The sequence below is a fragment of the Octopus sinensis genome, linkage group LG10 (assembly GCF_006345805.1).
Source record: "Octopus sinensis linkage group LG10, ASM634580v1, whole genome shotgun sequence".
NCBI lineage: Eukaryota > Metazoa > Mollusca > Cephalopoda > Octopoda > Octopodidae > Octopus > Octopus sinensis.
Genome location: NC_043006.1, coordinates 15064296 through 15076918, shown reverse-complemented (window position 1 = coordinate 15076918; position 12623 = coordinate 15064296). Strand labels below are relative to the sequence as shown.

General features: G+C 38.5%; 1 protein-coding gene across 1 annotated transcript in view; it reads left to right on the top strand.

Annotated features, from left to right (window-relative positions):
• Positions 1-7436, top strand: part of LOC115216644 — a 45014-nt gene extending 37578 nt beyond the window's left edge. Inside the window, exons 6-7 of the mRNA XM_029786133.2 lie at positions 4037-4190; positions 7206-7436. Of these exons, the coding sequence (XP_029641993.2) occupies positions 4037-4190; positions 7206-7354 (303 nt within the window). The 3' untranslated portion in view covers positions 7355-7436. The remainder of the gene's footprint in view (positions 1-4036; positions 4191-7205) is intronic.
• The last annotated feature ends 5187 nt before the right edge of the window (positions 7437-12623 follow it).

Here is a 12623-nt window from a genome sequence, read left to right as displayed (position 1 = left end):
GGCTTACAAAGAATAAGTCCCGGGGTCGAGTTGCTCGACTAAAGGCGGTGTTCCACCATGGCCGCAGTCAAATGACTGAAACAAGTAAAAGAGTATATATAAAATATAGGACAACCAGTAAGCTGTCATAGATAAATTCCTCTATTTACATAACATTGAGGTCTCATTCATTCCTTAGTTGTCATACAATTTCTACTAACAAATACATATATATATATATTCTCATTTATAATAACTTTTCCTTTCCTCTCCCCTTTTTATCCCTCTGTCTCTCAGTACACTTTTGATTAATCCCTAAACTATAAATTATAGCTTCAACCAGTGTCATTCTCTTTTAGTTTTGAGTCTTGATGTAATAAATTACAAATACATATTCTCTCCTTGTATTTACCTTGTAACTCCTATCCTCTAGTGAAATATTTGTAACATGAATTAAAAGTATACCAAATTTTCCAGTCTTTGTTTATATATAAATGTGTGTGTTTGTTATCATCATGATGATCATCATCATCGTTTAACATCCACCTTTCATGCTGGCATGGGTTAGACAGTTTGACAGGATCTGGCCAGGGAGAAGACTAGCCCAGGCTACTGTGTCTTTTTTGGCATGGTTTTTTATGGCTGGATGCCCTTCCTAACACCAACCGCCCTGCAGAATGAACTGAGTGCTTTAGGTGTAGGAGTGGCTATGTGGTAAGTAGCTTGCTTACCAACCACATGGTTCCAGGTTCAGTCCCACTGTGTGGCACCTTGGGCAAGTGTCTTCTACTATAGCCTCAAGTCAACCAAAGGCTTGTGAGTGGATTTGGTAGATGGAAACTGAAAGAAGCCCGTCGTATATATGTATGTATATGTATGTGTGTGTATATGTTTGCCCCCCACACACACACAACATCGCTTGACAACCGATGCTGGTGTGTTTACATCCCTGTAACTTAGCAGTTCGGCAAAAGAGACTGATAGAATAAGTACTAGGCTTACAAAGAATAAGTCTTGGGCTCAATTTGCTCGACTAAAGGTGGTGCTCCAGCATGGCCACAGTCAAATGACTGAAACAAGTAAAAGAGTATATATATATATATATATATATATATATATATATAGTGTGGGTGTGTGCATGTGTGTATGTATATATATGTGTGTGTATATATATATATATATATAGATATAAATATGATTATAAGCACAAGGGTGGCTGCGTAGTTAAATTTACTTCCTAAAGGCATTGTTTTAGCAAGTGTTTATTACTGTAGCCCCAAGCTGACCAAAGCCCTATTAGTAGATTTGGTAGATAGAAACTAAAAGAGGCCTGTCTTATGTTCATATATGTGCTTGTGTCTCTCTGTGTGTACGTGTGTCCATGTTATGTGTTTGTGTAGGATGTAGGAGGGTTTTACGCTTGTAAATGCATGTCACCATCATACAAGTAGTGCTGTTCATTTTCAATCTTCCATGCAAACGTATCTGAGCATGGGGGGGAAAATATTACCTTTCTTGGAAACAGGTTGGCAACAGTAAGGGCAATCAGCTGCTGAAAATCTTCTTACCAAATTCTGTTCAAAATCTGTGTGAGCCTAGAGAAAGGGACATTAAAACAAGGACAATGATACACAAGGGGGTGCTGACAAAGTGTCTGGCTTTGAGTAAAAGAAATTACAGGAAGATCAGTTGTGATTTTATTCATATATTCTCCTCTTAGATTCACACGCTTGTTGCAGCAGTCCTTCAGTTTTTCCAAGGCCTTGTAAAAGAACTCAGAAGGTTGGGCCTTCAACCAGGCCTTGTGCGATACCCTTAAAGGCAGGAACTTTTCAGCAACACTCATATATATATATATATAGTTATAAATTAGGGTATCTATGAGATACCACCATACCACCATTAGATACCCTAATTTATAATTTTAATAATTATTACTGTGTGGGTGGCACGTAAAAAGCACCCACTACACTCACGGAGTGGTTGGCATTAGGAAGGGCATCCAGCCATAGAAACACTGCCAGATCTGACTGGGCCTGATGCGGCCTTCCGGCTTCACAGACCCCAGTTGAACCGTCCAACCCATGCTAGCATGGAAAACGGATGCTAAATGATGATGATGATTACCTTTGAAGGTTATTTTTTCCATGCTGACCACTTGATAAAATCGTTATATTATTTTTAAATTAGCAATCTTATCCTTATTTATATATATATATATATTTATATATTTATATATATATGTATACAGACACATAGACATATATATATATATATATATATAACTGGAGGAGAGGTATCAGTTAGTCTTACAAGATCATAGATCTGCTCCTGGGAAATTTTGTTCCAATCATCTTGGCAAAATTATAGTGACCCCCCCATGAGCCCATAGGCACACGCATTACTGTGTGGTAAGAGATTTACTACCGCAAAAAATAAATTTTTCAAAATAAATGAAAATAAATTTATTTTCGTATGTTGGGCTGGTCCACATACAATGACTATGGCAGCATCTGGCAATGTAGGCCTCCCTCAGACATAGGCATCCACAGCCTGCCAGTGTCTCTCATTCAGTTGCTTTTCAAGCATCAGTTGTGTTTCAATGAAAATAGTGTTGAAAAATATAAATTCAACATAATGACATGATCGACTTACTACCTATCACTCAGAACGGAACTCAGCCCTAAGTTGAGGAAAAGGTGGTTTTTTTCATAGTTTCAGCTCAGAGCTGCGGCCATGCTGATGCACCGCCGTTTTGCTACACTGTTATTACTAAGAGCCTCCTCTAATATGTGGCACTTGGTGAAGAATGGACTTTAATATAGCTACCCTCATTTGCACCTCTTGCCGTGAGGTAGGTTCATCTGGGACTCTCGACAGAAAGAGGTCCAGCTTTGATTTAAAAAACCCTACATCTACTTTGTGCAAGTTCCTCAGACTCTTTTGGAGAATATTAAAAAGCTGTGGGCCCTTGAAACCCAGGCTGTTGCAGTAACTGGTCCTGAAGCGTGATGGCATTGCTGGGATCTATATATAATATATATATATATAATATATCATCATCATCACCATTTAGCAATTTTGGACGGTTCAACTGGGGTCTGTGAAGCCAGAAGGCTGCACCAGGCCCAGTCTGATCTGGCAATGTTTCTACGGCTGGATACCCTTCCTAACGCCAACCACTCCGTGAGTGTAGTGGGTGCCAGATGGGGCTGGCAATGTGTGTATGTATTTATATATATATAGTTATGGCCAGTGCTAATGAGACATAGAAGGCACCCACTGCATTCTGTGGAGTGGTTGGTGTTAGGAAGGGCATCCAGCTGTAGAAACCAAGCCAAAAAAAAACTGGAGCCTGGTTACGGCTCTCCAGTTTACCAGTTCCAGTCAAATCGTCTAACCTATGCCAGCACGGAAAACAAATGCTAAATGATGATGATGATATATTTGTGTGTGTGTGTATGCATTTGTTACTGTCTCCATGCCTTGACGTCGTGCGATAGTTGTAAATAAGTGTCACCGTACAGCAAGCAATAACCTTCATTTCCAATTTCTGTGGAAACGTGCCTAGTCATGAGGAAACATTACCTTTCTTGGAAACAGGTGTGGGTTAGCAACAGAACAGGTATCTGGCCATGGAAAATGCATCTCAACAAATTCTGTCTGACCCAGGTGAGCATTGAAAAGCGGACCTTAAAATGATAATGATCTTGATGATGATGACATGTGAGTGACAGCCCCCCACTTCGTTGATTGCATTTGAAGTTACTGTCTTCCAGTTTTGTCCTGATGCATTTATTTTTCTTTTCGCCCTCATCAGTTTTGCCTTACTTCATTGGCAGGTGTCCACCTTAAGTCTCTTCTTTTTAAACTCGCGTCTGGCGCCAGTCTGTCATATCTGTCCTCATATTTGTCCCATTAAAGTACCAACAGTTTGTTTATATTACAAAGGACAGGGTCATACGTAGTTACTTCCCCTTAAAAAAAATTACAGCCGTCTTTGTTTTACTCTTTTTAATTTTATTTTTTGTCAATTTTTTTTTTCTTTTTTTCACAGAAGTTTGAACATTGGCGAACTGTGGAAGATTCATCTGGACGTAAAGAAGAAGTCTATACTAAAGTAGCAGATGGCCAAAAACACACGATAACCCGTAAAGTCGATTCAGTGGGTAACGAAGAAGAAACTGAAGAAATACAGACCTTGGGGAATTGTATGTGAATTGCTTCTTCTTCTATTAGCTCTGTAGTTGCTTTACCCCTTTATTGGTTTCAGTTTTTACCCTTTTATTTTATCAACTCCTCTTTGCTGAACTGCTAAGAGCACGTCTCCCTGTGCAGAGGAAAACACAAACACTTGCATATAGACATACATGCATTATTTATAAACAGCACAGCTCCCATGACTTTTGGAAACATTTTTTCTCGCTAAGAGTTGCTGAAGCATGGAACAAACTGCCGGCATCAGTTGTTAGTTGTCGGAGCACTGCATCCTTCAAAACTTCTCCATCAAGGGTCTTTTTTTTTTGTCTAGCAAGTAACATGGTGATCTTCACTCATACCAGTGTCATGAGAAAAGGAACCCAGTACACTCTGTAAAAATAGATAGTGTTAGTAGAGGCATCCAGTCAGAGGAACCATGCTTGACATATTCCTTCAACTCGTTTGCCTTCAGACTGAATTCGATAATAGAAACTGTATGGAAACCTCTCTGTTTTTGTGGTGTATTTGCATAGATATTTATTTCTTTACTACCCACAAGGGGTTAAACACAGAGGGGACAAACAAGGACAGACAAACGGATTAAGTCGATTACATCAACTCCAGTGCATAACTGGTACTTAATTTATTGACACCGAAAGGATGAAAGGTAAAGTCGACCTCAGCGGAATTTGAACTCAGAACATAACGGCAGACGAAATACAGCTATGCATTTCGCCTGGTGTGCTAACGTTTCTGCCAGCTCGCCACCTTAATTTGCATAGATATTGGCATTCCACAGCTTCACTTGTCATTGTTTGATGGAAACAGTGTTACGCTGTTTATATTCCTTGTTGTCATTATGACTGGTGACTTTGTTCTTTCAAAAATCCAAAGAAAAAACAAAAATTCTTTGGAAAACAGGTTAGGGTCGGTTACAAGTAGAGCATCCAGCAATAAAATACTTCTTCAAATAGATCTCCATCAAAACCTGTGCTAACATAGAGAAAAAAAAATCACCATTAGGTGCAGGAGTGGCCGTGTGGTAAGTAGCTTGCCTACCAACCACATGGTTCTGGGTTCAGTTCCACTGCGTGACACCTTGGACAAGTATCTTCTACTATAGCCTCGGACCGACCAAAGCCTTGTGATTGGATTTGGTAGACAGAAACTGAAAGAAGCCCGCCGTAAAAATGTATGTATGTGTATATATATATATATATATATACACATATATATATAAAATTAGAAAATGGAGAAACATACTTAAATCAATCAAACATCAACCAACAGATGATACCCAATCAATACTTTATTACACCATTACATAACAGTAAAGGCATTATACAAAATATATTGTAAATATAATTAGACAAGGAAATAGAAATATAAAATATAATATGTAATTATATCATATCTGACAGCTGTTTCGGCAGTAAGGGCAATCATGCCTCATTTAACCTATAAGCCATATAAGGCAGGTATAAATGAGACATTAACAAGGATGCCCCACGGCCTCTTCAGAGAATTTAATAAATTATAATTGTGAAAAATTTTTTTTCCATATACATATCAATATAAAAATGTAAAATATAAAAACGTGTGCATAGACACCATAATACTACACACATATATATATATATTCATTAATACAATAATACAAGATACACAAAACAAAATAAAACAAAATATATATCAATATATATTAATAAGCTCAGTTATTCTACATATTGAGTTAATAGTTCTAAAAACTACCACACAAGAAGATATATGCACACTCACATTTAAATTAAAATCAGACTTATACATGAAAAGTAATAAAAAACCACATTTCAGTTCATAAAATTATAAACCTGTAAAAGTCAATAATAATTACTATTAATATTAATAATAATAATAATAATAATAATAATAATAATAATAATAATAGATACAGTTATGTCTGCACCAAGTACATCCATCGGATATCTACATATCTAAGTGTCTGGTTATTCTGTCCGCTTGATATTGATTATTCTAGATTAATTCGATTGGCTTATAGTTTAAAATTTGAATCACAAAAGAAATTTTACGGTTAGTTAGTCAAGAAACGCACATACGCACACGCACATCCACAGATCAATCGCACATACATACATAATTATATGTATACACACACACATAGACTCATACACATACATATCCACAAATCAAGTCCAACACATAAATAAATAAATAAATAAATAAATAATAAAAGAGGTATAATCCTATCCATGCGGGCATTGAGCTTCTCAAAACTAAAAACATGCCACAAAATAAAATAGATCCACTCATATATTTCCATAAAATATTTGTTTTAAAGATACATATATTTATATATCACGACATCGGATGTTATTTTCACAGGGTACACTCAGTATGTGAACACCGGTTTTTTCCGTAGTCAACATAACGATTACTGATTACACGGTAATTTGTTATAATCGCATGTACGCTAAGTTATAAATTATAGATTAATTTTTTATAGTAAATATATATCTTTTCAACGTAATAAATCCAGTGCCATTATAATATTAATATTTAACCAACAAGGAACCTAACCTATGAGTTAATAGAATTACACTCAGATATACATACTCTTGTGTATCATCAGATATAAACAAACGCACCGGGGACTAACTAATACAGTTAAATATAAGTAAATAACAGAAATTAAATTAATTATAAGTTAATAAATTGTAAATACTTAAGTTAAAAATGTGATAAAATAAAAAAGAAGAAATAATTAAAAATTACATACATAATATAAGTACAAACCAGTATACATGTATCCATATATTAATTATTAAAATAAGTCATGGGGTCGATTTCTTCGACTAAAGGCAATGCTCCAGCATGGCCACAGTCAATTAACTGAAACAAGTAAAAGAGTGAAAGGGTATTAACGAAAAGAAATGATCACATGAAGAACGAAGATATTTAATTCTTAGCTTCGTTATGTATATCTCTCTCTTCTTGCCACTAATCAATTAATTTTCTCTTGATTTTAGCTTATGAAGATCAGATTGATAGAACACCAAGGAGTCCCTTGAGTGAGAACCCTGATCAGGCAAATGAACAGCTTTACAGTCCCTACCAGCAAGGAATGTCGTCAGTCAGATATTACTTCACAAATTTATTTGGTTTTAAACGTGATTAAATTGTTGCTTCTTCTAATTTCTTTCATTCAGTTGTGATTTTTATGTAGATTCAGCTTTTGTAATAAATTCTGTTACAGCATTGATGGTTATATTTTCATGTATTCATTTCCTTTCCACTACAGGTACAAGGCCTGAAAATTTGGGTGAGCAGGTGAGGCTAGTCAATTACATCGACCCTAGTGCTCAACTGGTGTTTATTTTGTTGATCCCAGAAGAATGAAAGGCAAAGTTGACCCCGGCAGAATTTGAACTCAGAACGTAAAGATAGATGAAATGCTGCCAAGCATTTTGCCTGGTGTGCTAACAATTCTACCTGCTAACCACCATTTTTATTTATTTATTGTGCCCCGTGCTAGTAGGGTGCAAAGAGCACCATCCAAGCATGATCGTTGCCAGAGCGGCTAACTGGCTTCAATACCAGTGGCATGTAAGAGGCACCATTTGAGCGGGATCATTACCAGCATCGCCTTGCTGGCACCCATGCCCTTGGCATGTGTAAAAAGATTCGAGCGAGGTCATTGCCAGTACCGCCTGACTGGCCCCCGTGCTGGTGGCACATAAAAGCACCCACTACACTCTCATAGTGGTTGGCATTAGGAAGGGCATCCAGCTGTAGAAACTCTGCCAGATCAGATTGGAGCCTGGTGCAGCCATCTGGTTCGCCAGCCCTCGGTCAGACCGTCCAACCCATGCTAGCATGGAAAGCGGACGTTAAACGATGATGATGATGATGATGATAATAATAATAAGTTTACATTTTGTATATTTTGAAAAATGGAGGAGTAGCCATGTGCTTCGGATGCTTGCTTCCCAACCATGTGATTGGTGGTTCAATATACAAAAACCAGTGCTGATGGCACGTGAAAAACACCATTCGAGCGTGATCGTTACCTGCATCGCCTTACTAGCACTTGTGCTGGTGGCATGTGAAAAAACATTCCAGCGAGGCTGTTGCCAGTGCCGCTGGACTAGCTCCAGTGCAGGTGGCACATAAAAAGCACCATTTGAGTGTGGCCGTTGCCGGTACCACCTGACTGGCCCTCATGCTGGGGGCACATAAAAAGAACCCGCTACACTCATGGAGTGTCTGGTGCAGCCGTCTGGTTCACTAGACTTCAGTCAAATCGTCCCACCCATGCTAGCATGGAAAGCGGACGTTAAATGATGATGATGATGATGATAACTGAGGGACATCTTTCCAATAGGCGCTATAAATGCTCTGATGGCCTCCTGGAAGTTGTTGATGGCTTTTGTTACCTAGGTAACTTAATTAACAGTAGTGGCAGGTGCTCAGAAATCATTGCTGCCAGTGTATGAGCAAAATGGGAGAAGTTCAAAATGCTATTACTGTTAATGGCAGTAAAGGATTTTTTTTTTCTTTTCCTTTTTCTTTTTTTGTACCAGAATGAAGGGCAAGTTGTATTATGCATGCATACAAAGTGTGATGTTGCATAATAGCAATGTGTAAGTGTGGAGGATTTGCAAAGGCTGGGAGGAAATGAGGTGGTCATGCTCCATTGGATGGCCAATATTAATGTGCATAAATGAAATGAGAGAAAAGCTGGTCTGGTTGGTGTGCAAGAGAGTACATGTATGTGTGTCATTTGCATAAAGAAGTGAGCAGCACTCCAAGCAGATGGAACTTGTGAAAGAGGGATCAAAGAAGCCAGCAGATAGAGGAATGAAAGAGGAATCAAAGAAGACAGCAGAAAGAGGTATCGAAGAAGCCAGCAGAAAGAGGGATCAAACTAGACAGCAGAAAGAGGTATCAAAGAAGCCAGCAGAAAGAGGGATCAAAGAAGCCAGCAGAAAGAGGGATCAAAGAAGCTAGCAGAAAGAGGGATCAAAGAAGCCAACAGAAAGAGGGATCAAAGAAGCCAACAGAAAGAGGGATCAAAAAAGCCAACAGAAAGAGAGATCAAAGAAGCCAGCAAAAAGAGGGATCAAAGAAGCCAGCAGAAAAAGGGATCAAAGAAGCCAACAGAAAGAGGGATCAAAGAAGCCAACAGAAAGAGGGATCAAAGAAGCCAGCAGAAAAAGGGATCAAAGAAGCCAACAGAAAGAGGGATCAAAGAAGCTAGCAGAGAGAAGGATCAAAGAAGCCAGCAGAAAGAGGGATCGAAGAAGCTAGCAGAAAGAGGGATCAAAGAAGCTAACAGAATGAGGGATCAAAGAAGCCAGCAGAAAGAGGGATCAAAGAAGCCAACAGAAAGAAGGATCAAAGAAGCCAGCAGAAAGAGGGATCAAAGAAGCCAACAGAAAAGGGATCAAAGAAGCCAGCAGAAAGAGGGATCGAAGAAGCCAGCAGAAAGAGGGATCAAAGAAGCCAGCAGAAAGAGGGGTCAAAGAAGCCAGCAGAAAGAGGGATCCAAGAAGCCAGCAGAATGAGGGATCCAAGAAGCCAGCAGAAAGAGGGATCAAAGAAGCCAGCAGAAAGAGGAATCAAAGAAGCCAGCAGAAAGAGGGATCAAAGAAGACAGTAGAAAGAGGGATCTAAGAAGCCAGCAGAAAGAGGGATCTAAGAAGCTAGCAGAAAGAGGGATCAAAGAAGCCAACAGAAAGAAGGATCAAAGAAGCCAGCAGAAAGAGGGATCAAAGAAGCCAACAGAAAAGGGATCAAAGAAGCCAGCAGAAAGAGGGATCGAAGAAGCCAGCAGAAAGAGGGATCAAAGAAGCCAGCAGAAAGAGGGATCGAAAAAGCCAGCAGAAAGAGGGATCAAAAAAGCCAGCAGAAAGATGGATCTAAGAAGCCAGCAGAAAGAGGGATCAAAGAAGCCAAGAGAAAGAGGGATCGAAGAAGCCAGCAGAAAGAGGGATCAAAGAAGTGGAAAAGCATATGATGATTTGAATGGAGAAAGGAGGTCCCTCCTATCACTCTTATAATACCACTTCTGCTGACTCTCTTCAATTTCTTCTCCAACCATCCTGTAGTTGTTTTAGTGCACATAGACTCTGACATCGTTTACCAAACTGAATTCATGGATCAAGTGTAGACCAAGGTTGGGCGTGTGGCATGCAGAGTGCCATCAGGCACTCGTGCTTCCCTCCCAGTCGGGCAACGCTCGTGGCGGGGGGTACTACCTCGTTCTTCTATAGAGGGTTAGTAGAGTTTAAATGTGACGACGTCCTGGGTTTCGACAAAGATCAACTGGCCAGCCTGTTCCAAAGAACATTCGGACCGGGGCCTATGGATAATTACCAAAAGTCCCTGGCCTGGCAATGTTACAGAGGAGCTTTACCGGTTCAAGATAAGCTCTTTAGACATGGGTGTGCGCCTTCGCCAGTTTGCGCAAGATGCAGGCAGGACAGTGAAACTGTCCTGCACGTGATTGAAGCCCAAGGTGACTGAACTCTGGGCTTATGTCAAACACCTGCTGTCGCATTCGAGAAGAGTACAACTGTCGAACGAATCTGTAATTAAGATCATTCCGCCAACCTCCCTGAGTAGGAAGGATCAAGCCTGTTTTCTCTCGGTAGTTACTGTTCAAAAGAGGTAGCGAAAGACGAGAGTGAAAGGAATTGCAACAGGCATGTTCATCTCCAGTCTCGAGCTAATCGACTTTTTCGTTTTCCACATGAAACAAAGCATGTTGCGAGTGAAAGAACCTGTTTAAACGAGAATATAAAAAAGGAGAAAGCAAAGTCTTCAGAGTGAGTATGTGGCTTGTGGGGGTCGACCTCATCCTCCACTTCATATTTTGTAAATCATTCATTCTCATTTAATTGTAAATATTTTAATTGTTTGTTTATTTATACGGTTCATCTCATTCGAACCCTGACCCCAATGTTTGTTTTGTCTGTCCTCATATCGTCCCTTCTTTTTCTCAACCTTTTGGTGAATAAAGCAATTCTCTCTCTCCTTCTCTCTCTCTCTCTCTCTCTCTCTCTCTCTCTCTCTCCTCTCTCTCTCTCTCTCTCTCTCTCTCTCTCTCTCTCTCCCATTGTCCTCACTCATATCATCTTTTTGCTCTGGTTCTCACTTGCATCATTCTCTTCTGTTACTCTCTCGATCATATTGTCTGTCTTTACTCAACCCTCACCAAACGAACATCCATCATGCTGCTGTCTCTTACCCCCTCACTCCTACTACTCCGGCTTTCCTCTGTCACTCTGTCTTCTATCAACTTCTTGCCTATACCTAAACTCCCCCTCCCACTCATTGTGTGAAACAAAGGGCGAATGAAAGAGACAGTGCAGGGGACAGGAGATGCTGTTTAAACAAGTTGGGGACAAAACATACAGCTAAATGGGACATGTACAATAAATGCTAAAATCAATATATCTAACTAAATAATAGCTACTCAATAGATGTTACTATTTACATAGCTAAATTAAATGTCTACATTGGATTGTACAATTCACATAGTTAAATGAGTTAACACAAAAGTTCATACAGCTGAGATATCTATAATAGATACTGCTAAATGAGAATTGCCATACAACTTGTATTAACTAACGTGACATTCATAATGTAAGACTTTCTTGTGAAATTACAGCCTTTTCTCTGCAAATGAGGTGCAGGAGAAAAGAAAAAATGCTACTAGAACAAGCTAAAATATTTTAGTAACATTAAGACGAGTGAAAACAGTTTATTTTAGTTGGCTATGAAAATGATATCTTCAAGAATAGTGACCTCCTATCATGATACATCATTGCAGTCGATTTCTGAAGTTTTTTTTTATCACTAAGCAGTATAAATGTGTGTGTGCGTGCGCGCGCGCGCGCGCGCGTGTGTGTGTGTGTGTGTGTGTGTGTATATATATATGGTATTATAAGTTCAGAAAAATTTAGATTCAGATGAATATGGTACTTAAGTTAAAGGCACCAGGAGTTTGTATGGTATTATTCATATAAATCAAATGGGGTGATTATAATCAAAATAAGCAACAAGTATATCCGAGGTAATGTGGTACGATCGTTTCAAGCTACTTCATTTTATTAAGCACTAAGTATTACATCAGTTTTAAAATGTCGAGCAATCATCAGCCACATATAGAATTTTCCAATTAAAGGGACAATGCACATTCTTATCCCTATTTCATTTGCCAACATTATAAAGAGGGTAGATATATAGACAGAGAGGCTAATTTCATTCTTAAGAACCTGAAAGTAGTATGTTCATTCTCCGTCTGAAAATATATATATATATATATATATATATATTATATATATATATATATATATATATATATATATATATATATATATTATACATTATATATATATATATATATATATTATATATATTATATTATATATATATATTAT